The following is a 24,343-nucleotide window of genomic DNA, read 5'->3' as shown; positions in this document are numbered from 1 at the left end:
CTGCTTACTCCGCACTCTCAGAACGTGTGCTCATGAGAGATTCTTGCAGGCAGATCTGATTGGCTCAGGAGTGGACATGTGACCCAAATTGGGCCATTGAGAGCATCATGGCTGAACACCATGGCTTTTGTTTGTGAGCAGATGGTCCGCAGGCTGTGAAGCTGAGAGCTGGATATAAAGTTTAGAGCTGCTGTAACCCTCTTGCCACTTCAGAGGAGATTCTGGAATTGTGCAGTTACACTGCTTGGAGCCTGAAGATGAAGTCCCGTGAGCAAGAGGCAGAATGAAGAGATACAGAGAAGTGGAGTCACTCGGACACTGTATAAGCCCTTGTTGACAGCACTTCCCCAAATCAGCCATGATGATGGACTTTTCAGTTAAGTGACTGTCAGAAGAGGCTAAGTTATGCTGTGTGATAACAAACACCCAAAAGCTCAGGGGCTTACAACAACAAAGATTTATTTCTCTCTTAGTTACACAGGATGGCTGCAACTCTGCTAGATTGTTTTTGATCTGGGACCCAGGATGATGGAGCAAGCTCTGTTTGGAAAATCACCAGTTGTAATAGAGGGAAGAGAGTAGTAGGGAAAATAAGTACTAGCGCCTAAACCATCTCCCTGGAGGATGCTTCCTGCTTGCATGTCATTGGCCAGAACAAATTCACATACTCAAGCTTGATGCCATAGGGTGGAGAGGGGCGGCAAATATTTCTGAATAATAATAATGCAAGCTACCAGTAAATTTCCCTTTTGCTTAAGTGAGCTGAGGTCATATTTTCTGTCACTTGCAGCCAAAAGAACCTTAAATGAGAAAAGCTGTTGAAAGAATTAAATTAGAAAATTTCTATACAATAGTCAACACATGGTAGACATTCAGTAACTGGGAGCTACTATTTCCAAGCGCATGAACACAGATGAATCGAGGATTACATCTTTCTCAAATGTTCTCAATTTCTTTAATTTATTCACTATCTCGCTAACATTTATTGAGTTCTTTTTATGTGACACACTCTGTGCTAGGTGGTGGGGACACAAAATGATACAGTACATTTACAGTTTAGTTCTCCAGCAGATTTCATGTTAAAGAAATAACTTAGGGGCTTCCCTGGTGGCGCAGTGGTTGAGAGTCCGCCTGCCGATGCAGGGGACACGGGTTCGTGCCCCGGTCCGGGAAGATCCCACATGCCGCGGAGTGGCTGGGCCCGTGAGCCATGGCCGCTGGGCCTGCGCGTCAGGAGCCCGTGCTCCGCAACGGGAGAGGCCGCAACAGTGAGAGGCCCGCGTACCGCAAAAAAAAAAAAAAAAAAAAAAAGAAATAACTTAATGTGAGGGCTCAGTGTCTTATGCCTAAGGAAAGCGATAAACATTTAGGAAATTAGTATTCAGAAAATACTATGGTACATAATGAAATGGAACCAGAAGTATGACTGATACTCATTTACTCACCACTCATCAACCCATTTGTCCAATACACACTTATTAGCCTCTACCACGAGCTAGACCCTCTTGAGGTAGAAAAGCAAATGACATTTATTCTTGTCTTTACTTAAAATATAGTAGTAAGGAGAGGTGAGCTGAGAGTATATAAATGGATGCTGTAATAAGAAAAATAAAACAAAAATGCTGATGATGGCTAACGCTGTCACAGTCACCAATAACCTCCATTTTGCCAGAACTAAAGATGAACACTCAACCTTGCCCCACAAGCAATTGACAAGAGTTAATCATTCCCTTATTCTTCACTTGCTTATGCACACCGCCCTTCCTGGTTTTCCTCCTAAGATCAGTCCTCTGTTACATGCTTAACACACTTGCCCCATAGGTGATCTCATTCAGTCTTCTGGCTTTAAGTATCATCTCTACACTGACAATTCCCAGTTTGATGACTACCTCAGTGTCTCTCCCCAACTCCACAATGATTGATCTTATTGCCTCCTTGTATAATAAGCGTCTCACAGTTATTACCAGACTGGACTGCTGATCCATCAGCCCCAAACTGGTGGCTCTCTCGGGGTTCCCACTCCAGTAAAGGGTACCACCTTTCACCCCAGTTGCTCAGGCCAACCTCGGAGTAATCCTAATCCCTTTCCTTCTTTCCTCCCACTTCCAATTCATCAGCCAATCTGTGGACTCTGACTTTTAAAACATGTTGAATGTGATCATTTCTTCTCTCTTCCCCTCTAGGATATCACCTCAGTCCTGGACTCAGCATCATCCTTCTATCCTGGGCTCTTACAGCAGCTTCCCCTAACTGGCTTTTCTGCTTCCGTCTTTGTTCTGTTATTTTCTACATGGCAGCCAGAATAATTCTTTTAAAACTAAAGTCAGATCATATCACTTGTCTTTTCAAAAGCCTCCAAATGCTCCACTTCACCCTGCACGCTTAGATATGAGAATGACTCATTCTCTCATTTCCCGGGTCCCATTGGCTCTCTGCTCAAACGTCACTTCATCACAGAGGTCTTCCCTGATATCTTATCAAAAAATGCTAGTTCCGGGCTTCCCTGGTGGCACAGTGGTTGAGAGTCCGCCTGCCGATGCAGGGGACGCGGGTTCATGCCCCGGTCCGGGAGGATCCCACATGCCGCCGAGCGGCTGGGCCCGTGAACCATGGCCCCTGAGCCTGCGCGTCCGGAGCCCGTGCTCTGCAACGGGAGAGGCCGCAACAGTGAGAGGCCCACGTACCGCAAAAAAAAAAAAAAACCTAGTTCCTTCTGCCCTCGCCCTCCATTCCTTTACTGTTTTATTTTTCTTCACGTTTTGCCACTTGACATCATACAAAATATTTATTTATCTGTTTATAAATAGGAGAATGTAAGCACCATGAGGATTTTGCATTTCCAGTGACAAAAACCGTCTAAAAAAGGGCTGGCACGCAGATGCTTTTATTAAGTACTCTAGGCATTATTCTAACACAATTTATTATCAGTTACATTATCCTAACACATTAGATTCGCTGTATTACTGTCCACATTTCACAGACGTGGTAGCCAAGGCACAGAATCGGGAAGTAACTTGCCCAGAGTCACAGCGCTTTCAAGTGGCTTAGCTAAGATGCACATTGAGGCGCTCTTCCTCCGGGGTCCCTCTGCTTCTCAGCACTTGGCGCTCAGGTTCGACACCCGAAAGCCGTTCGCGAGGTGGGGGGTGGGGGGGGCGAGCTGGACGTCAGGGGGACGCCAGCAAGGGCGCGGCTCACCCAGCCTCCCGTTTCCTGGGAAGTCAGCGCGCACGCGTCCCTAGCCTTTGGGTGCCGCAGCTGGCAGAGCGCACAGACTCGGGCAGGCGGCTGGGCGCGGGAGCGGCCCGTACTTCTGCTGGGTCACGGGCCGCCGGAGACGGGAGAACGGAGCCCTGCGCAGCCTGAGCGGAACGCCTCCAGTTTCGTTTTCCCGACGTGTCTCGGCTTGTTCCGTCAGCAAAACGAAACTGAAAGTTGCGCTAAACCGCGCAGCGTTCCCTTGGACAGAGATGCCTTTTGGGACCAGTCCTTAGCTCTGCGAATCTGTCTGGAACAGAGTGACCTTGTAAACGTGGTTTGTGGTTTGGACACCTGAAACTCCCTCAGAAATACCCTAGGGAGTCTTTTTTCTTCAGATTAAAAACATGTATAACAGCATTTTGCTATTATTGATTATTGTATCAATAGAGACACAGCGAAAGAAATCGCTTATGCTTCTAACACCCAAAGACAACTAATATTTTGATGCTTTTTTTTTGGCCTTTTTTTCCTATTATACATTTAATCTTTAAAAAATCATGTCATTATACAGTTTTATATATGCAGAATTTAACTCTGTAAATTGCGTTTTCGTCAAACATAATATCATGAACATATTGCCCTTTTATTATGTATTTTTTAAATAAATTTTAAATTGTTGCATAACGTTCCAGGTTCTGACAGTACAATTCAGTTATTCTCCTCTTGTGGAAGTTTGTTTTTTCTCTCATCAGGGCCTTTTATGAATAATAGTATGATTGACATTATTGTAAGTAAATATTTGACCAAATTTCTGATTACTTACTTAAAATAAATTCCAAAAGATGTGTCTGGAGGAAAAACTTTTCCTCTACCCTCTTAGTTCTTATATTGAGGGCCTGTGAACTAAACTGACAAAGACAGATTAACGAGAAAAAAACGTTACAACTTTATGAATATTTTATGTGCACAGGAGTTCACAGAAAAGTGCAACTCAAGAAGTGGTTAGCCTTAGGAGCTTATATGCCATTTAACAAAGCACAGGGGGTTTGGGTTTTTAGGGATGATCAATTGTGGAGAAGTGTCTTTGAAATATGTTAGGGAGGGGCTTCCCTTTTGGCACAGTGGTTGACAGTCCTCCCGCCAGTGCAGGGGTCACGGGTTCGAGTCCTGGTCCGGGAAGATCCCACATGCCGCGGAGCAGCTAAGCCCGTGCGCCACAACTACTGAGCCCACGCACCTAGAGCCCGTGCTCCGCAGCAAAAGAAGGCATGGCAATGAGAAGCCCGCACACCGCAACGAAGAGTAGCCCCTGCTCGCCGCAACTAGAGAAAGCCCATGTGCAGCAATGAAGACCCAACGCAGCCAAACATAAAACAAATTTTTAAAAAAAGATAAAAATAATGAACATCTTAAAAAAAAAAAGAAATATATGAGGGAAACTAATGGAAGATAAGTGTTACTTTACTAAGGGCTGTTTATGCAGACTCATCTCAGTGCCAGCTCTGGTGATAAGAGGCATTCTTTTCTTCCTGGTATGGAAGGGGGTGCACCTTCACAGGAGAAATTCATGCCAACTTCGCAAATTTATGCTTTTAAGTTGATAAGGGGAAGGCAGAGAACTCTTTCTGCATCTGTTGACTCTCAGTTGCCTTCAGCTCAAAGTCATCCTTAGGCCAAAGTGGCATATTTTGGGGTGGCATATTCTGATCCCCTTCAGGTGGAAATTAGGGACAACGTGATACTTAAAGCCAAATTCTTCTCCAGGAAGAAGGTACCAGTTTCCACCTCCATGAGTATATGAATCTTTGGGAATTTTTTTATCGTTGCATCGTTTGCAAAGTAAATCATTGAAAAGGATAAGATCACAAGATTAAAAAAGAAAACTTAAGTGTTAACAAAAACTTTACCGGTAATGATGTGCTTAACTTCAGACCTCTGATAATTCAGAGACAAACACTTTGGGAGAACAGTTTGGATTGTCTTGCAGGGAAATGTGCTCAGGTTTTCATTTGTGGGCACATCTGGCCCACTGGGAGGCACGTTACTGCACTCTTCACTGTGAGTGCCTCTGGCATCTGCCTCTCACACTCAGGCAAGCTCCCTGCCCTTAGCAAAGGATTCACTATATTCTCACTCTTCAGGGCTGGAAAGTCAGAGGAATGGAGGAGGGGTGATCCCATCTTCTCTCCTTTATCTGTCTGGGTTTTGACTCCACCCTCATAGAGAAATGTTAGGGCAACAAGTCCTTACAGGTTCCCTCCTCCACATGCCCACCCTTTTAAATAGCAGCCGTATTCCCGTAAGGACAGTGCCACACGTTGAGCCTATTTCCTTCACACCTTTAAGGTGGACTTTAGGCCTTGATTTAAAAGTCATTGGAAGAGATCGGAAAACCCTTCCTTTTGAAGAAAAGTACTTTCTTAAACTTGGTATTATATTAACAATCTTATGGGAGGTTTGGTTTTGTTTTTGTTCCTAAAGAACGAATTCCGGCATTGGAGACTCTGCATGTTGGTACCGTGAGCTGTGGAAAGGAGCATTCCCTGGCTGGCTGTCACAAAGGAAGGGTCTTCGCGTGGGGATCTGGTTCTGAAGGACAGCTGGGAATTGGAGAATTTAAGGAAATAAATTTTATGCCTAAGTACGTATTTTAATTCATTCATTTATTCATTCAGTATTTTTGAGTTTCATGTGCCAGGCACCATGCAAGATGCCAGGGTCCAAAGATGACTATAACAAACACAGTCCCTAACCTCACGGGTTACAGTGTAGTGAGGGAAGGAGGGGGAAAAACAAGGTATAACACCAGTTGTTATTTAATTAGAGTCTATGAAAGAGCAGGGCAGCATGAAGTGAGAACCTGTGACCCTGTGATCTTAATCTTAGGTACTGGAAATAACTGTGGAACCCACTTGGACCTCCAGAGTTGGTGTAAAGATTATTTTAAAGTGAAAATCTTTGAGCTACAGAAAATTCACAGAGAGACATCTTACCGGACTAAAACAGGGTCTCCTGAAAATACAGCTGCCATTAACCCTCCTTTGAGGGAGGTTCCTATGAATTCAGCTGTTGTAAAGACAAACCGCCCAATCAGCATCAAAAACCCAATTGAACCTTTCATCCTCTCCCACTGAAGCCCTAAATAAATCCCTTTTGCTAAGTTAATATATGTACACCTCTACTCAGGCTATTGTACAAATTTTCCGTTACTGGGAGCTCCTGTCTGTACATGTAGATAAACTTTGCCTTTTCTCCTGTTAATCTGTATATACTCAGTTAATTTGCAGGTCCTGGATCACGGGACACAAGTTGGAAGAGGAAAGGTTTTCCTCCCAACATAACATTTTGGCTTGTCATAAGCCACTGGATCCTAATATTTTACTTAGTAAAATCGGGGGGAAAAAATCACATCCTCACACACAGCTTCCTAGGCCAAATGATATGACTAGCAGTCTGAACTGTGTGTTCATGAATTACGTGCATTGGAAATTTTCAAAAGCATGTTTTTTAATGCTAGGAAGTTACCTTTTGTGACTTTCTCTGCTCGTTAAATTGTATAAGAGAGTGCTGTAGGGGCTTCCCTGGTGGCGCACTGGTTGAGAGTCCGCCTGCCGATGCGGGGGGACGCGGGTTCGTGCCCCGGTCCGGGAAGATCCCACATGCCGCGGAGCGGCTGGGCCCGTGAGCCATGGCCGCTGAGCCTGCGCGTCCGGAGCCTGTGCTCCGCAACGGGAGAGGCCACAGCAGTGAGAGGCCCGCATACCGAAAAAAAAAACAAAACAAAAACAAAGAATGATGCCTGTACCTCGAGTCTGTCATACAGAGTGAAGTAAGTCAGAAAGAGAAAGACAAATACCGTATGCTAACACATATATATGGAATTTAAGAGAAAAAAAATGTCATGAAGAACCTAGGGGTAAGACAGGAATAAAGACCCAGACATACTAGAGAATGGACTTGAGGATATGGGGAGGGGGAAGGGTAAGCTGTGACAAAGCGAGAGAGAGGCATGGACATATATACACTACCAAACGTAAAATAGGTAGCTAGTGGGAAGCAGCCGCATAGCACAGGGAGATCAGCTCGGTGCTTTGTGACCACCTAGAGGGGTGGGGTAGGGAGGGTGGGAGGGAGGGAGACGCAAGAGGGAAGAGATATGGGAACATATGTATATGTATAACTGATTCACTTTGTTATAAAGCAGAAACTAACACACCATTGTAAAGCAATTATACTCCAATAAAGATGTAAAAAAAATTTTAAAAAAACTAAGTATCTAACAATTTATATTTTGTTTGTTTTAAAAGCATGTTTGAATTATATTCTTCTTAGTTGGCAAGAGAGAGCTAGAGTTGTTTTAATCTAGAATCATCTTTTGAAAAGAGGTTTATTTTCAGAGAAATGATCAAATAAATAAAGCAACCCTATGCTTAAACGTTAGTGTTACTCTTGAACCAGTTAATTTGTCCATCAGTTTATTCCACAAACACCTATAAGTGCCTAGTTCTGAAGGGAATGCCAATGATTTTTCAAGTTTAATGTGTTAATTCTTCATTCACTGTTAGAAATAATAAATACAGGACTCTTCATCTTTATATAGAGCTTATATTTACCATGGTGCTCTCATACAACTCTCTTAGGATACTTAAATCTTTTAGTTTTCTGTTTTTTTTTTTAAATCTTTTAGTTTTTAATTACTTTTTTTATCCTGATCCCTCCTTTTTCAAACAGGATGGGAAAGTGTTCACATTTGGAGACAATAGCTGTGGACAGCTGGGACACAGCGCCACTGCTGAGAAGAGGGGTCCGCAACTCGGAAAGAATTGAGGGCCTAGTTTCGCAGACTGTGGAAGGTATAGGTTTGTTTTTTTTTAAGCATGAGTAGAAAGCGTTGTATTTAATTGCTTAGAAATGACTCATGTGGAATGTTATTAAACCTTAAGACCCTAAAATATGTGATTACTCTTTTTGTTAATCATTTTCCTTTCTGAAAATTTACTTCTTTCAAATATAGTTTAATATTTCTATTCTTTTCTTCTTTATCCTAGACATTTCATTTGTTTTGTAAGCATTTATTGGAAATCTACTGTGTTTAGAACACCTTATGAGGGGGGTAGTGGAGTTGGTCTATAACAAAAATAGTGGTGCTTGCCTATTTGAGTTCATGAGACGAAGTTAATCTCATACAAGGAGAAGATGATACATATTTGCATATGTATTCAGAGTTTTGCGTAACCTAAATATGAGGACACTTTGCTTCTTTTTAAATTTTTATTAGAGTATAGTTGATTTACAACTATAGTTAGTTTTTGCTGTACAGCAAAGTGAATCAGTTATACATATACATATATCCACCCTTTTTTAGATTCTTTACCCATATAGGTCATTACAGAGTACTGAGTAGAGTTCCCTGTGCTATACAGCAGGTCCTTATTAGTTATCTATTTTATGTATAGTAGTGTAAATATGTCAATCCCAATCTCCCAACTTATCCCTCCCTATGAGGACACTTTGCATATAATCTATCCAATTCGTGAAAAGCAAAAGACAAAAAGAGCTTACATTTAAAACACAAATGATAGAAACCATTGTAACGACCCATCAATGATATTCTGCCTTTAAGTTTAGTAATAAGTCAATATTCACCTACCATTTGTTTACCCACATGATTTGTCACCCTCTAACTCTGACATTGTGATATGGGATCTGGGTACTTAGTGTAAGATAAATCTGTGATTTTGTGTTGAGACATCATCTTTCTCAAAAACTGTGACACATTATAATATGTCTTTATTATAATATATTCTCTCTTCCACAGTTCTCAAACCTTGTGTATATGTCTACACCACTAGTCAGGTGGTTTCTTTTGGTTGTGGACCAAGTTGCACAAGCAGCTCACCTCATCCGGGGGCTCTGGCAGAGAACTTTGACATTAGCTGCCTGATTTCTGTTGATGGTGTGAGTGGTCTCACGAATTTGTGATTTTGTGTTAAATGATGCCACTGGAGGAGAAATATTATTCAGTTTCCTTTCAAAGGAGTGCATAGAACTGTGGTTCTTTTAGTACTATTATCTTTGATTTGTACAATATACATTCTTTTTCTTATGCAGTGCTTCCTGGAGTATTTGGTGATCTTTTCTAAAGATTAAGGTAGTACAAAAGAACTCAAATCAGTTACTTAAGCTTCAGAACAGTATACATATATATATATATACATATATATTTTAATATAAACTTATTTTTATTTTTGTCTGTGTTGGGTCCTCGTTGCTGCGTGCAGGCTTTCTCTAGTTGCGGCAAGCGGGGGCTACTCTTCTTTGCGGTGCACGGGCTTCGCATTGCGGTGGCTTCTCTTATTGTGGAGCACGGGCTCTAGGTATGCGGACTTCAGTAGTTGTGGCACGCAGGCTCAGTAGTTGTGGCACGCGGGCTCAGTAGTTATGGTTTGCGGGCTCTAGAGCGCAGGCTCAGCAGTTGTGGCTCACGGGCTTAGTTGCTCCGCGGCATGTGGCATCTTCCCGTACCAGGGCTCGAACCCATGTCCCCTGCCTTGGCAGGCATATTCTTAACCCCTGCACCACCAGGGAATCCCCACTTTTATATATTCAATCAAACCTCTACTGAAGCACATCAGTCTGGTTTCATTATGCAAGTACATGAAAAATTAAATTTTAAGCTAAGTGAATATACAACATGTAATCTGATCAAAATTATTGTTTTATACTGTTTGTAGTCAAAATCCATTCAGAAGCCAATAAATAAGTAAATTTAGCTTGGTAATACATTAGATTTTTTTTAAAGACTAGTTTTTAGAGCAGTTTTAGGTTTACAACAAAAGATTTATTTTTTACTTCTAAAAACAATACTCATGGATTTATGACTTTCTTATAGACCTTGTGGATGTTCAAATCAACCACATTTTTGCTGGAACATATGCCAACTTTGTGACAACTTACCAGATATCTATTACACTTTCTGTTTCTTTTTAAAATCATTTTTTTCTCTGAGGAAGTGGCCAAACCTAACACATACTGATCCAGTAAGACAAGCACAGAGTTTGTTTTTGCTTTGTCAAGACTGAGTCGTCTCAGGGGAAAGAGGATGAAACCTAACTGAGCTGGATGGGCAGAGAATAAAAGGGAATAAGTGGGGAACAATGACTGTGACAGTTCTGAGAAGTTTTGTCATGAAAGGGAGTAGACCACCGTGAGAGGGTTTTGTTGTTGTTTGGAGGGGTGATATTAAGGTATGTTTGTATGCCAGTGAGAATGATCCAGTTCAGGAGGAGAAAGTGATGATGCACGAGAAAGAGGGAATAATTGTAGAGGTAATAATGTCCCAGAATAGGAGCCAGGAAGCAGGGCCAAGGGTCCAGTGTGGCACGTAGGGCTTTGGGCAGAAATTTTTATTCCGTTCTGATGAGGAACAGTGGAGGTGAGGGTAGGTTGCTTGTGGGAAGGTGACTAGTTCTTCCCTGATTGTTTCAGTTTTCTCAGTGATGCACAAGGCACGGTCCTTATTTGAAACTTAGTGAAGCAGAGGAAGATTGCTACAGGTTTCGGAATAAACGGAAAGTGTGCAATAGTGACTCAGAGGGAGACAGTGAACATCGTGGGAGATTACTAGACAGTATAGAGTAACCATTTGAAATCTGTGGTTGTAGGGCATAAGGTGAAATCGGTCGGCACAGTTGTTTGTTTTTCTGCATTGATGTTAAGCTGCTTGGATTCCTTTGGAGTAATTTAGATTGAAGGTTAACTACAGGTGGACTTTTGCTAGGTAAGTACAATAGGAAAGGGACAGAAGACTTGGAGGTATTTGCAAAGGACTGATTACACTGCTGACCATAGAGTCTAAGGTGGGTAAGAAAGACATGAAGAGGAGGATTAGATAATGAACAAACAATAGGGTTGATGGATTGGAGAGCCCAGTGGCCTCAAAGAATGTTGGAGTGGATTCCACTCTAAAGTGTCTTCGTCTGTTCGGGCTGCTATAACAAAATACCATGGATTGAGTGGTTTATAAACAGAAATTTATTTTTCACAGTTTTGGAGGCTGGGAAGTCTGGGATTAAGATGACAGCACATTTGGGAATACCATGGTGGTCCAGTGGTAAGGACTCGACACTTTCACTGCTGTGGCCCGGGGTTCGATCCCTGGTCTGGTCTGGGAACTAAGATCCTGCAAGCTGCACAATGTGGCCAAAAAAAAAAATAAAAAAGATGATGGCACATTTGATGTCTGGCGAGGGCCTGCTTCCTGGTTTACAGATGGCTGTCTTCTCACTGTATCCTCATGTGGCAGAAGGAGCAGGGGTGAAAGAGCTCTATGGGGTCTGTTATAAAGGGCACTAGTTCCATTTCTGAGGGCTCCACCCTCATGACCCAATCACTTTCCAAAGGCCCTACCTCTTAATACCATCATGTTGGGGGTTAGGATTCCAATATATGAATTTGGGGGGAAAACACTCAGTCCATAACGTTCTGCCACTGCCCCCCTCAAATTCATGTCCTTCTTGCATGCAGAATGCATTCATTTCATCCCAACAGCCCCCAAGTCTTAACTCATTCCAGCATCAAAGAATGTTAGCCTGGGAGTTCCACTCTGAAGTCAGTGAATTAGAAGGATGGTGTATGATGATCAGAGAGGAGAATGTTTCTAATGGAAATTTAGAAGGTGGAACAATTTTTGTTTGTTTGTTTGGCTGCGTTGGGTCTTTGTTGCTGCGGGTCGGCTTTCTCTACGGGGTTCTCACTGCGGTGGCTTCTCTTGTTGCGGAGCACGAGCTCCAGAGCGCAGGCTCAGTAGCTGTGGCGCACGGGCTTAGTCACTCCGCGGCATGGGGGATCTTCCTGGACCAGGGTTCGAACCCATATCCCCTGCGTTGGCAGGCGGATTCTTAACCAGTGCACCACCAGGGAAGTCCCTGGAACAATTACTGGTGATTATAAAGTACAGAATATCACCTTTATCTAGGGCAATAGTTTTCAACTAGGAGGGGTTTTGCGCCCCTGGAAACATCTGGCAATGTCTGTGCTCAGCTGAGGTTGTCCTGAGGGAGGGGCATGTATGTTGGGCTGGCTGCTACTGGCATCAGGTGGGTAGAGGCCAGGGCTGCTGCTAAACATCCTGCAACGCACAAGACAGCCGCTCACAACAGAGAATTATCTGACGCAAAATGCCAGTCAGATCAGTTTAGAAGCCCCGACCCAGGGCCTGGGTGGCTGCAGTGGAGCAGAGGAAGAGAGTGGAGACAAGAAAAAGAACTGAGAGATCAAGAGGGGAAATAAACTGGGTTCATGAAGTATGAAGTTGCCAAGAAGGACAGGAAGAATGATGACAGGCGTGGATGTGCTGAGGAAGACAGGCAGCAAGGTGCTAAAGTTTTCAGTGATTGAAGGGTCGTGACTAGGACTTTGGCAGGTGATATAGTCTGTTGTTATGTGCGTCAGAGGAGCCGGGATTTTGAAGGAGAAAGTAGAAGAAATGGTCTGTGAGCGCCTCATTGTCCTAAGGTCCCTGGGATGGTGGAGGGAAAAAAGCTTCCTCATGGTTGAACTCCAGGGAACACCCAGGACTCAGATCAAGACAGTGAAGGGAACTTTGGGAGTCACGGTAATACATCTTTTTCAAAAGGTCTTTAGCTAAGCGTTAAACAAAAGTGATGCAGAATTCCCTGATTTACTATAAGTTAGTGGAAGCAGAGGTATATTACAGAGCAGAGCACTAATGTCCTTGGAAGAATATATTAAAGACAGGTTTTTCTCTCCAGACAGTGATTTCTGACACCTCTGGTTGAGCCATTTGGTTTCAAATATTATAAAGAACCATGGTTCTCAAAAATGTGGTCCCCAAATCGGCAGCCTCAGCATCACCTGGGAATTTGCTAGATGCAGATTCTTGTGCTCCATGCCTGACCTGTTGAATCGGAAACTGTGGAGATGGGCCCAGCAGTCTATGCTTTAACAAGATCACTAGATGATTCTGCTATCAGTTTGAAAACCACTGATATAAAAGTAAAAACCTGTGGATGATTAAAGGGCAGAAAGAAACTAGTATTTACTATAATCCAAAGGCTTTGTATACCTAATATTTTTTAAATCTCATTTTTTAATTGTGGTAAAACCATCACCGCTATCTACCTCTAAAACTTTTTGCATTACCCCAAGCAGAAACTCTTTTTCTCCCTAAGCAGAACTTTTAACCATTAAGTAATAACTCCCCATTCCCCACTACCTGTAACCCCAGGTAACCTCTAATACCCTTTCTGTCTATGAATTAGCCTGTTTCGTATAAGTGGAATTGTACAATATTTGTCCCTTTGTATCAGGCTTATTTCACTCAGCATAGTTTTTTCACAGTTCATCCATGTTGCGGCACGTGTCAGAACCTCCTTCCTTTTCATGGCTGAGTAATATTCCATTGTATGGATGTACCATATTCACCTGTTGATTCTGTTGCTGGACATGGGTTGTTCCCATCTTTTTGGCTATTGTGAATAATGCTGCAATGAATATTGACATACCGTATCTGTTTGAGTCCCTGTTTTCAGTTCTTTTGTGTTATCTCATTTTTTAAATAACAAAGCTAAGGCTTGGACCAAGCAAAGTGGCCGAGGCTAGGAAATGGGAGAGCCAGGCCAGTCTGACGCTGTGGCTCCTCCCACAAAACCCCACTGTCTGAGAGGATGGGGGCCCATCTCCCACCTGTGTTTTACTCACTACTTAGTGTGTGTGTGTATTTTCCTGATCATTCTTTTCTTTCTTCCTAGAAAGATACTAGTTCCACCAGTGTTTCCAGGAAAACCCTGCCAGAAATAAACCGAATTAACCAGTCACTGACAGAAAAATGGATGGCAGTGGCAAGAGGAAGTGCAGAGCATGATGTCAGTGACTGAGAGGTGTCTTTTTCTGACGAAGTAGAAACTGGGAATTTCCTGGCGGTCCAGGGGTTAGGCCTCTGCGCTTTCACTGCTGGGGGCCCAGGTTCGATTCCTGTTTGGGGAACTAAGACCCTGCAAGCCGCGTGGCACAGCCAAAAAAAAAAAAAAAGGAGAAACCACCTTTATTTGGTTCTGAAGCCTTGGTCATTTTATCCTAGACATAAGAGAGAGGATTTGGCTTTGTCATGAAGGCGTTTGCATTTTAACCATGATTCTCTCCTACTATCTCTTAGTTTGAAGAAGTCATTTTATTCATTCATTCATCATTTCTTTAACAGAGGTATATTGAGGGTGTACAATATGCCAGGCACTTTGATAGGTGAGGAAGATGCAGGAGTGAATCAAAAATGCTTTCTGTGCCACAAAGCCTTCCCCAGGTCAGACTGTTTTTTTTTTGTTTTTTTTTTTTTTGTGGTATGCGGGCCTCTCACTGCTGTGGCCTCTCCCGTTGTGGAGCACAGGCTCCGGACGCGCAGGCCCAATGGCTATGGCTCACGGGCCCAGCCGCTCCACGGCATGTGGGATCTTCCCGGACCGGGGCACGAACCCGTTTCCCCTGCATCGGCAGGCAGACTCTCAACCACTGCGCCACCAGGGAAGCCCCCAGACTGTTTTTATAGCTTCATAGTTTATTCTCTGGTGCTCCAGAAGTTTCTGTTTTCAGAAGGATGAATTTTATTTAAATGTAGATGACTTGATCAAATCAACTATGAAGGGTTTTGGTGAGATTTAGCAGTCACATGCACAAAGTATACCCAGAATTTGGAAGACTCTTAAGAGAGCAGTTATTTTCGTTAACAATGGTTCCACGTCATCAGTTACATACAGTATTCGGTAAGATAAAAGGGACATGCTTATAGTATGTTGTGACTTAACCTTGTCTTATTATGTTTGCAGGGAAATTAGAGTGATATTTTCATCTCCTGCTTGTCTGACTGCAAGTTTTTAAAGAAAAGGTAACATTTACATGAGACTTAACTTTATCTAAAACACTGGGGGATATTTAAAATGAAATGTTTCGACTCAGTCATTTTAGTATGTGAATTTTGTTATATATGAACAAAAAAGAATCCAACATTGAAAACTCCATAGGTTGTTACAGAATTCTCCCACTTTTGTAAAGTAATTTCCTATTGGACCACTGCAAGTTGTAATTTCTAATTTACATTGTTCACTGCCTCTGCCCTGCCCTCCTCTGCTGTCTGATTGGCAGGAATGGTGTTTTTTTCAGAATCTTTGTATCTAGGATAGATCAGTTCATTCTAACATTGCTTTTGTACTTAGAGGCCAGGGCTGTGCTCTGAAGCTCTTATTTTGAGATCAGTAAAGGAAAACAGATTCTATTTATTTTATCTTTAACTAGTCTTACTACCACAGAGGAGAATCTAACTTCTCTCTTACTTGGCTTGACACTTGGTCTGATTCAGTAGTTTAAACAATTCCTCTCTTAAATTGCTCAATGTTTGGTCTTCTGTTTCTTCCCCTCCCTCTATGCGCTCCAATTCTGTACCTGGGAACTACTGAAAGATAAAGTGAGGCATATTAAAAACTGTAAGTTTATTTGAGCGAACGTCAATTTGAATCACGCAGCACCAATTCAGAATTGCCTAAGAGTGCACCAGCAAGAGGAGCTCAGGGAGAGACATACAGAGAAGGTACAGAAACAAAGAAAGGAAATTATTTGATTAGATAACTTAAAGCCTAGTGGGCTTTTTGTGATTGGTTGCCCTTAGCTTTTTTTTTTTGCGATACGAGGGCCACTCACTGTTGTGGCCTCTCCCGTTGCGGAGCACAGGCTCCGGATGCGCAGGCCCAGCGGCCACGGCTCACGGGCCCAGCCGCTCCGTGGCATGTGGGATCCTCCCGGACCGGGGCATGAACCCGCGTCCCCTGCATCAGCAGGCGGACTCACAAACACTGCACCACCAGGGAAGCCCCCTGCCCTTAGCTTTTGATTCATAACTTTGAGGCATTTACAGGCTTAGATTTTGGGTTGCTTTTATAGGCCACCATGGCACTAGAGCCACTGCAGTGTGATGGCCTCCTTGTTTAATTACTTTAGCAGTAACGAGGGCGGGGAGGGGGAATAGCAGCATAAAGGGGCCCTTAGGCTGCCTTCTGTCTTCTCTGGAGGCCTGCAGAGAAGTGGTGCCCTGCAGGTCTGTCCGCAGCTGGTGTCACTCATCTCCGTCCTCCTTCGCTAGGTCAGGTCCTGTCCCTCCCTTGTTGACTTGTCCTCAGAATATAGTTGTACACATCCGCCGCTAGGCGGTACTCACTATTTGCTTAACCCCTGTTGCGGGTACTTCTTGCCTCTAAGTAACCTGTCCTCCACCACCACCCCCACCACCACCCCGCCATTGTCCCTTTGGTTCTCAACCCAGCTGCATTCCCAGCCATTCCTCAGGGAGACTGGAGGAACTGTTGGGTCCAACAGCTTCACCTGGGAACCAGAGAAGCCCAGGGAGGATGAGTGTCATGCCTGCCCACCGCAGCTCACGAGGCAGTTATCATTCTGGAGTTCCCAAGAGGCATCCCTATTCATCTCTACACATCTCGGCCAAAGGCAGGAGATGAGAAACCAAGACACTGCTTCCCTCTGCCGCTTTCTCTCTCATTTGCCATCCTCTTCTTGCCATCCTTCTAGCCTAGAAAGGGGGAGACTCTACCATGTAATGTATCCTGTTTCTTCCCCACTGTAGCCTCAAGCTAATTCTCATTACCTAGAGGAGAATCTTTTCTACACTAAGAAAATTATCTTTCTAAAGCGTCTCTATGTCCCCTTCCCAGGAGTGATAAACCTGAAACCTGAAGGTTTGATCTTAAGACGCCAAAGGCTGCAAAGGAGAATTTATTTTACAGGGAAATTTACAGTACTCTGTTTTGGTACTTGCATAAATGTTTTAGGCCTAGTATTACAATTGATTGGTTAACCTAGCAAGCATGAAATATTTAATAGTACATTATAAAGACAAATCGTCCTACAGAGTGCAACCTCCTCAAATATTACCAACACAACCCAGGGAAATGCCACACCTAGACAAAGAAAGCCTTGGTAGTATTTCTGAGGAGATGGCCAGGTCTGAATTTTTTTAAATCAACAGTTTGGATTAAGGCAGGTCTTTCAGTATGGGAGGGGAGGATTGGGGACTTCATCAGGATTGAGGAAAGATACTACAATCCCGGACGGTTGGAAACAGCAAGGAAAGGATGATTTTTTTTTTTTTTTTTTTTGCGGTACTCGGGCCTCTCACTGCTGCGGCCTCTCCCGTTGCGGAGCACAGGCTCCGGACGCGCAGGCTCAGCGGCCATGGCTCATGGGCCCAGCTGCTCCACGGCAAGTGTGATCTTCCCGGACGGGGGCACGAACCCGTGTGCCCTGCATGGGCAGGCGGACGCTCAACCACTGCGCCACCAGGGAAGCCCAAGGCAAGGATTTTGAGACAAGTGATGCGAAGAATTTTAGGGCGTAAACTGTTGATTGCTTTTCGTGGTAGAGTTAATGGGTCTTTTCAGGAAGTTCCTAAAATGAACAATCAAGCCATTTGCTTGGGCAAGGGTGTCTTGGAATAGTAAAGTCATGCTAATGAAACAGTGGAATCCCAAAGTAATATAAATATAGATGCTAAGATAGGTGGGGTTAGGGAGTTTCAGTTCTCAGTGCGCAGGCTGAGTGTGAGGGTAAATGGTTTCAGCACTCAGACGCAGCATGTAAACTTTGCTATTGTTGCAGCCCAAACTTGAGATAACAAATTGTTACCTATTCTCTCTTAGGAGAACACAGATTTTATAACGTTTTTGTGTGCCAAGTAAATTGATTATTTTGAAAGAATGCAAGCTTTAAGAAAAAAGATACTATATGATATGTAGTAAAATAAAATTATACCTAATGATACATGAAGTTAGGAATATTCCTTTACATCTGTTTATGTGTTTTTTTTGCATTTCTTGCATCCAAAGAGAATCTGCAGAAACTATTTCCGTTGATGTGGACTTAGAAATGGCGAGAAGTTACCAAAAAAGAATGGATTTCTTCTTTGGTAATAACCAATATTCACTTGAGAAATAGATCAATAGAATTTCTTTACAGGAACCAATATGATTACAGTTTACTTTTGTTAGGAGTTGAGTGAGATGGAAGTGTGATAGGGGCGGGGCTCGTGTTTATTATGAGGTTACTATATGCCAGACACTGTATTAGGCTCTGGCATTTATTTTCTTACTGCATGCTTAAATGTACAGTAGATACAGTATTTTTATTTTCAATATGAGAAAAACAGTGCTTGAGAGGTATAACTTATGAAAAGAGTACTAGTTTGGGATTCATATGTTTTGGGACCTACCGATTAAGAATAGACAGATGAACAGAAAAGAAAAGTTCTACTCGTGAAGAGCAGCTAGGGATGAGGGTTTATATACCAACTTTAGGGAAGGGGGAGAAATAAATGAAACAGTTTCCACTGGGAGGCAGATGGGCATTTAGGGGGACACATGGAAGATAGGATAGCTTGTGATAACGTTTGTTTCTGCAATTTCTCATCCAAGTGCAAGTGCGGGGTCTTTTTCCTGGCAGTGAAGCTCGCTCGCCTGCCCACCCAGGAGAGGATTTATAGCTGCTTCATTCTTCGAAGCCTCTGCCTTTAGTTAGATGAGAAAAGCTCTGAAGGCTTCTTTCCACAACAGCTGTGTCTCTGACGTCTTCAGTTGAAAATCATCTTTATACCATTTTGGGTCCCTACATTTGGAAGGGAAAGGGGGAGAGTGTTCCTTAATATGCAGTAGAAACTATTTTTATTTATTTACTTTTAAAAATATTTATTTATATTTTATTTGGCTGCGTCGGGTCTTAGTTGCGGCATGTGGAATCCAGTTCCCTGAACAGGGATCAAACCTGGGCCCCCTGCATTGGGAGCGCCTAGTCTTACCCACGGGACCACCAGGGAAGTCCCTATTTTTATTTTCAAGATGAAAAAGTAAGAATAGTAAATGTGATCAGGTATATATATATATATATATATATATATATATATAGATTATTTTCACTTCTACAAACATTGAGCATCTACTGTAGACTAGTTACTCTTTAGAATATTCAGTCTTTTATAATCACAGAGAAGCCATTGTGTTGTATCCCTGATATGGGTGTGATAACCCAATGCTGCAAACTCTCAGTTCCATGGCTTACAAAATAGATAAAATATGGCACATAGTAAAAAAGCAAATATTGAAATTCAAACACATATGTAAACAAAAATTCTAAACAACGGACTCGCAACCACTGCGCCACCAGGGAAGCCCGATCAGGTATATTTTTATAATAAATATTTAGGTTATGTGGGAGATCACTTGGGGTGCTATTCCCAGTGTGAGTTCTAAGAAACATTAGTTTCACAGCATGCTCTATGAAGAGGGGTTCTTAGGAGGCAGCTGTAGGAGCACTGCATACTATTATGGAGTCGTGATGCATGTAAGTAAATCAAAGACTCTATGACGTCATATACTGAAAGAAATCTAGCTTTTCTGACCCTACTTTTCTCAAAGTTATTTGACTTTGTGACACTATTTTCCCATGTACACCTACCTGCATTCCACAGAAGCCATGTTCTTCTGGATATATGAAAAAACAAACTGTAAGAACATCAGTGTAATACTATTATACAGTACTTTACAGTTTATTGTTGCATGTATCATCTTACTTAATCCTTAGGACATGTAGAGGCAGATACTCACAGTCAAGAGTATCTAAGATCTGTCAGAGAGAATACATAAGCTGTTGGTTCAGAAACCGGCCCCTGTGCTCAGAGGACGAGGAAGGACTGAAGAAAGAGGCGGCCCCTCCAGATTGGAAGGTAGCATGTTTAATAAGCAAGGGAACTTACAAGGCTTGTCTTGGGTGGCCACAAGATGAGTAGATCTGCATCCGCCCGCCAGAATCCTGAAGTTCACATAGAGGCATTAACTGCTGGGTTCAGTCACATATACTGTCCAGATAGTCTCAGCAACACCTTACTCTCTCAAGGCTGCATCCTTGGAACAGCTCCCACTATGGGAACAGTGGGCAGAGCATGCATTCCAAACAGATGGGAGTGGGTGAGGACCATGTGATTGCCCAGGTCCAGCTCGAGGGTCAACATCCTCTTGATTACCTCCTCCAAACATAAGCTTCTCCAGACAACTTCCAAATCTCAATGGCCGATTCACACAGTGAAGATTTTTTTTTTCTTCCTCACACCAAAGTCCAAAGAGGGTTGAGATAGGAGGCACCTGTAGGGAAGGAAAAAAATTACTTTTCCTCTCCTTACCTTAGTTTCATTGGCTGGGGCCTCACAGATTACACTGAGAAAAGACAGAAGAACAAGAGAAAAACAGGTTTATTAACATGTGCATCCCACTTATACATGGAAATACTCAGTGATGAGTAACTTTAAGGACTGATTAGAATTTGGGCTTCTAAAGCATCTTAGTGAAGAACAGTAATTTCGTAGAGAAGCGAGAAGACAAAAGGTACGGACTTTGAGCTTCTGGGTTGGCAAATGGTGGGAAGGAAAACATATGAAGAAAGCAATGGTAGATAAGGACTAGTTAGTAAGGTTTGCGGTGTAGAGTCTTCCTCAGCGCCAGCTCATCTCTGCTAGTCAGGTTGTTATCCCCTTCCTGGTACGGGAAGTTGGGGACAGGAGGGCACCTTCACAAGGGGAATTTATGTTCTGTTTTCAGGTAGATGGGAGAGGCCAGAGAGCTTATTCTCTGTCTGCTTCTGTCCACTTGTCTTCAGCTTAAAATAACCCTCATGTTGGGGTGGCATATGTGGGGGTGGCAAATTCTACTACCCTTCCCCCCCCTGCCCAGGCTCATTCAGGGGTGACTCAGGCTCCTTTCTGTCATTCTTAGGCCCCAGGGCCACGAAATTCTCCAGTAGGTCTTTTGTGTTGGTTGGCACACGGGGAAAGAGGGTATGAAAGGTCACATGGGAGGCTTTAGGGACCAAGCCTGGAAGTGTCACACATCGCCTTCCTTCACATTCTGTTAGCTAGAACCCGGTCGCATGGGCCCACCTAACTGCAGGGGAGGCTGGGCAATGCCATCTGCCTGTGAGCCCCGGAGGAAGATGACATAGGATTGGCGAGGTAAACATATGGCATTTTCTCTGCCACGGTAGAATTTTAGGTCAGATAGATCTGGATATGGATCCCTTCTAATTGAGCAACCGTTCATTATGATTCATTCAGTATGTCCAGGCGTGTGATTTCACTTTATTTCTTTCATTCGCCCCAATATAAAATAGGGTGGATGGTTCTCACATACTACCTCAGGGGCATTTGGGAGACAAGGAGTGATGGAGTTTGAATAGTAGGTTTCGGGAAAACTAAATGATGATTCCATTTGGAACATAGCGGACACGCAACCTCTGGTCCCATAGCTTCTTCCTCTGTGTCTAATATATCCTGGGCCTCTCCCTGATCCTGTTTCAACCCCAGATAACAGCACGTCTCAGGGATCCTCTGCTCAGAGCTCTTCCATATCGTTCTCCACACCAAGAAGCTTTATCGGTCTTCCTTCTGCTCCCAGAGTGTCCTGTCATGCATGATCCTAAGAACTGGATGACTCTGGTCGTTCCATCTGCAGAGGCTGTTCGTAACATGACTGGCCAATCTTCACAAGTCCTGAGTAAGTGTGATTACCTTTCTGTCACTTTATCTGTATTCTCAATAGAGAGGCACTGTCTGAAGAAGTTGTAGCAAATTTTAGGTAGATTGCAAAACACTACACAGATGTGTGAATATGTGGTATGTGCATTATTGAAAAGATTGACCTAAAGCCATTGTCAAATCCAAGTTTGTGTGCCAAACAAACCGAAGCATTGGAGCTTGGAGCAGAGAAAGGTTTATTTCAAGTGCCAAGCAAGGAGAACGGGCAGTTTACGCTCAAAAGACCTAAACTCCTTGATGGGTCTCAGGGAAGAGTTTCTAAAGGCAAATTTTCAGGGGGGGCTGCAGAGTGTGTGACTTTCTTCTGACTGGTTGGTGGTGAGGTAACAGGATGGTGCTCTAGGAATCTCAGTCATCAGCTTTCTGCTTGTAACCAGTCTGGGGTTCAAGTGCTTATGGTCAGCCTGAAGTTACCATCTCCCACCTGGGTTGGGGTCTTAGTTCCTGTAGAAGCACTCAGAGATATGTGTCAGACTGTCTTGTATAACCCTGGAGGAGGAACCAGGACCCTGCCCCATCTCTGCACTATTGTTTCCTGACTGGCTCTCCTTCCTTTCTGCATTCCCTCACTTCCTAATTAGTAGCAGTTTGAATCTGCCCTTTGGAACCCAGGGAAGGTCTCTGAGGTTGAAGCCTTTTTCCTGCAATCAAGAAACAGGAGGCACGGGAAAGCCTTTTGTACCTGGGAGCGCCCCACAGGGTCCTGCTCGGTTTCAAAGCTATTATAATCATTACTCTATCATCACAAAGCATGTGTAATTCTTAGACTTGGTCATGGCCTTGGCATCAGAATTTAATAACCATAGAGTATCCGGTCAAGATAAACCCATACTTTAAAACTTTATGTTGTTTTAAAACTTTAGACATTTTGACCAGAGGTGAGGAAAAAAATGTTTAACTTTGTGTTCTTGTTGTTGATTTTATTCAATGCCATGGGATATCCTTTTACAACTTTGAGCTAATGTTCAAGGTCCAAAGCTTAAAAGGTATGAAGGTGAAATGTATGGTGAATTATAAGCTACCTAGTTCCCCTCCCAGAAAGCAGTTACAGAGTAGAGTTTCTTGTGTAACTTTTGAAAGATATTCTCTCTATATAAAAACATATAGAAATAATAATTCTTTTTCAAAATGGTAGCATACATTCTTTGGCAACTTGCTTTTTTCACTAAACCGTATATCTTGGAGATCATTATGTTACAGGACCTATATGACTGCCTCATTCCATTTAATGGCTGAGTAGTATTCTATTGGGAGGATATACATAAATTTTTGCTATTATAACAGTTCTAACATGCATTTCTTTGTACATACATAAATTTACACGGGCAGGGAAATGTCCAGAAAGCAGAATTACTGGGTCAAATTGTATGTGCGTTTTAAATCTTGAGAGATTTTGCCAAATGACCCTCCACAGAAGTCAGGGCCACCATGTTGTCCAACTTCCAACTTTAATTGGTTACCATTCACATTGTCACCCTTGGAAGTGGGCAACATAGCTCTGACAGAAGAGGTACCAGTTTACACTTAATCAGTAAATATGAGAGCATCAGCCCACACACTTCTCCACAGTGTGAACCAAACTTTGGTCTATATCATTCTGAAAAGAAGAATCTCTCTCTTGTTTTTTTTTTTTTTTTTTTTGAGCAGGCCATGCTCCTTGTGGGATCTTAGTTCCCCGACCAGGGATCAAACCTGGGCCCCCTGCAGTGGAAGCATGGAGTCCTACCCACTGGACAGCCAGGGAATTCCCAAGAATCTCTCTCTCTTTTTTTTTTTTTTTTTTTTAAATTTATTTTCTTTTGCTGCATTTGGTCTTCATTTCTGAATTTGGGTCATACCTCAAAAAGTTTACCTCATGATGAAATTTAAAGATTTCCCATGCTCCTATTAGAATTTTTATTGTTTCATTTTTTAAGTTGATTTTTCTTGGAGTATAGCTGATTTATAATGTTGTGTTAGTACAGCAAAGTGAATCAGTTATATATATGCATACATCCACTCTTTTTTAGATTCTTTTCCAGTACAGGTCATTCAGAGTACTGAGTACAGTTCCCTGTGCTATCCAGTAGGTCCTTATTAGTTATTTATTTTATATATAGTAGTGTGTATAAGTCAATCCCAATCTCGCAATTTATCCCTCCCCCACATTGTTTCATTTTTATGTTTAAATCTTTGAACTATATGGAGTTTATCTTGATTAAACTTCATTTTTTTTCATATCAGTTTCCAGTTGTCACACATTTACTAAATGATCTGTTTCATTCCCCACTCATATGCAATGCCACCTTCATCATATACTAAAGTCTCATGTGTATTTGGGTCCATTTGTGAAGTCTCTGCTAAATTAATCTGCCTTTCATGCATCTGGGTCATACTATATTAGTTACATTAGTTTGAAAAAAAAAATATATATATATATATATTTTTTTTTTTTTTTGCGGTACGCTGGCCTCTCACTGTTGTGGCCTCTGCCGTTGCGGAGCACAGGCT

At 42.7% G+C, this 24,343-nt stretch overlaps 1 protein-coding gene across 1 annotated transcript in view; it reads left to right on the top strand.

The window, feature by feature from the left end:
• The first annotated feature begins 120 nt into the window (after nucleotides 1–120).
• Nucleotides 121–24,343, top strand: part of LOC103081832 (probable E3 ubiquitin-protein ligase HERC6) — a 45,572-nt gene continuing 21,349 nt past the window's right edge. The window contains 12 exon segments of the mRNA XM_007472400.1: nucleotides 121–133; nucleotides 3,099–3,542; nucleotides 5,683–5,846; nucleotides 7,933–8,015; nucleotides 8,017–8,060; nucleotides 9,020–9,157; nucleotides 10,094–10,179; nucleotides 13,974–14,104; nucleotides 15,042–15,100; nucleotides 18,107–18,152; nucleotides 18,154–18,184; nucleotides 21,623–21,812. Coding sequence (XP_007472462.1) covers nucleotides 121–133; nucleotides 3,099–3,542; nucleotides 5,683–5,846; nucleotides 7,933–8,015; nucleotides 8,017–8,060; nucleotides 9,020–9,157; nucleotides 10,094–10,179; nucleotides 13,974–14,104; nucleotides 15,042–15,100; nucleotides 18,107–18,152; nucleotides 18,154–18,184; nucleotides 21,623–21,812 — 1,429 coding nt within the window.

The sequence above is a fragment of the Lipotes vexillifer genome, unplaced genomic scaffold (genome assembly GCF_000442215.2).
Source record: "Lipotes vexillifer unplaced genomic scaffold, Lipotes_vexillifer_v1.1 scaffold34, whole genome shotgun sequence".
Taxonomy (NCBI): Eukaryota; Metazoa; Chordata; class Mammalia; order Artiodactyla; family Lipotidae; genus Lipotes; species Lipotes vexillifer.
The sequence above is the reverse complement of the archived record's forward strand: the minus strand, read 5'-3'. Positions and strand labels throughout refer to the sequence as shown.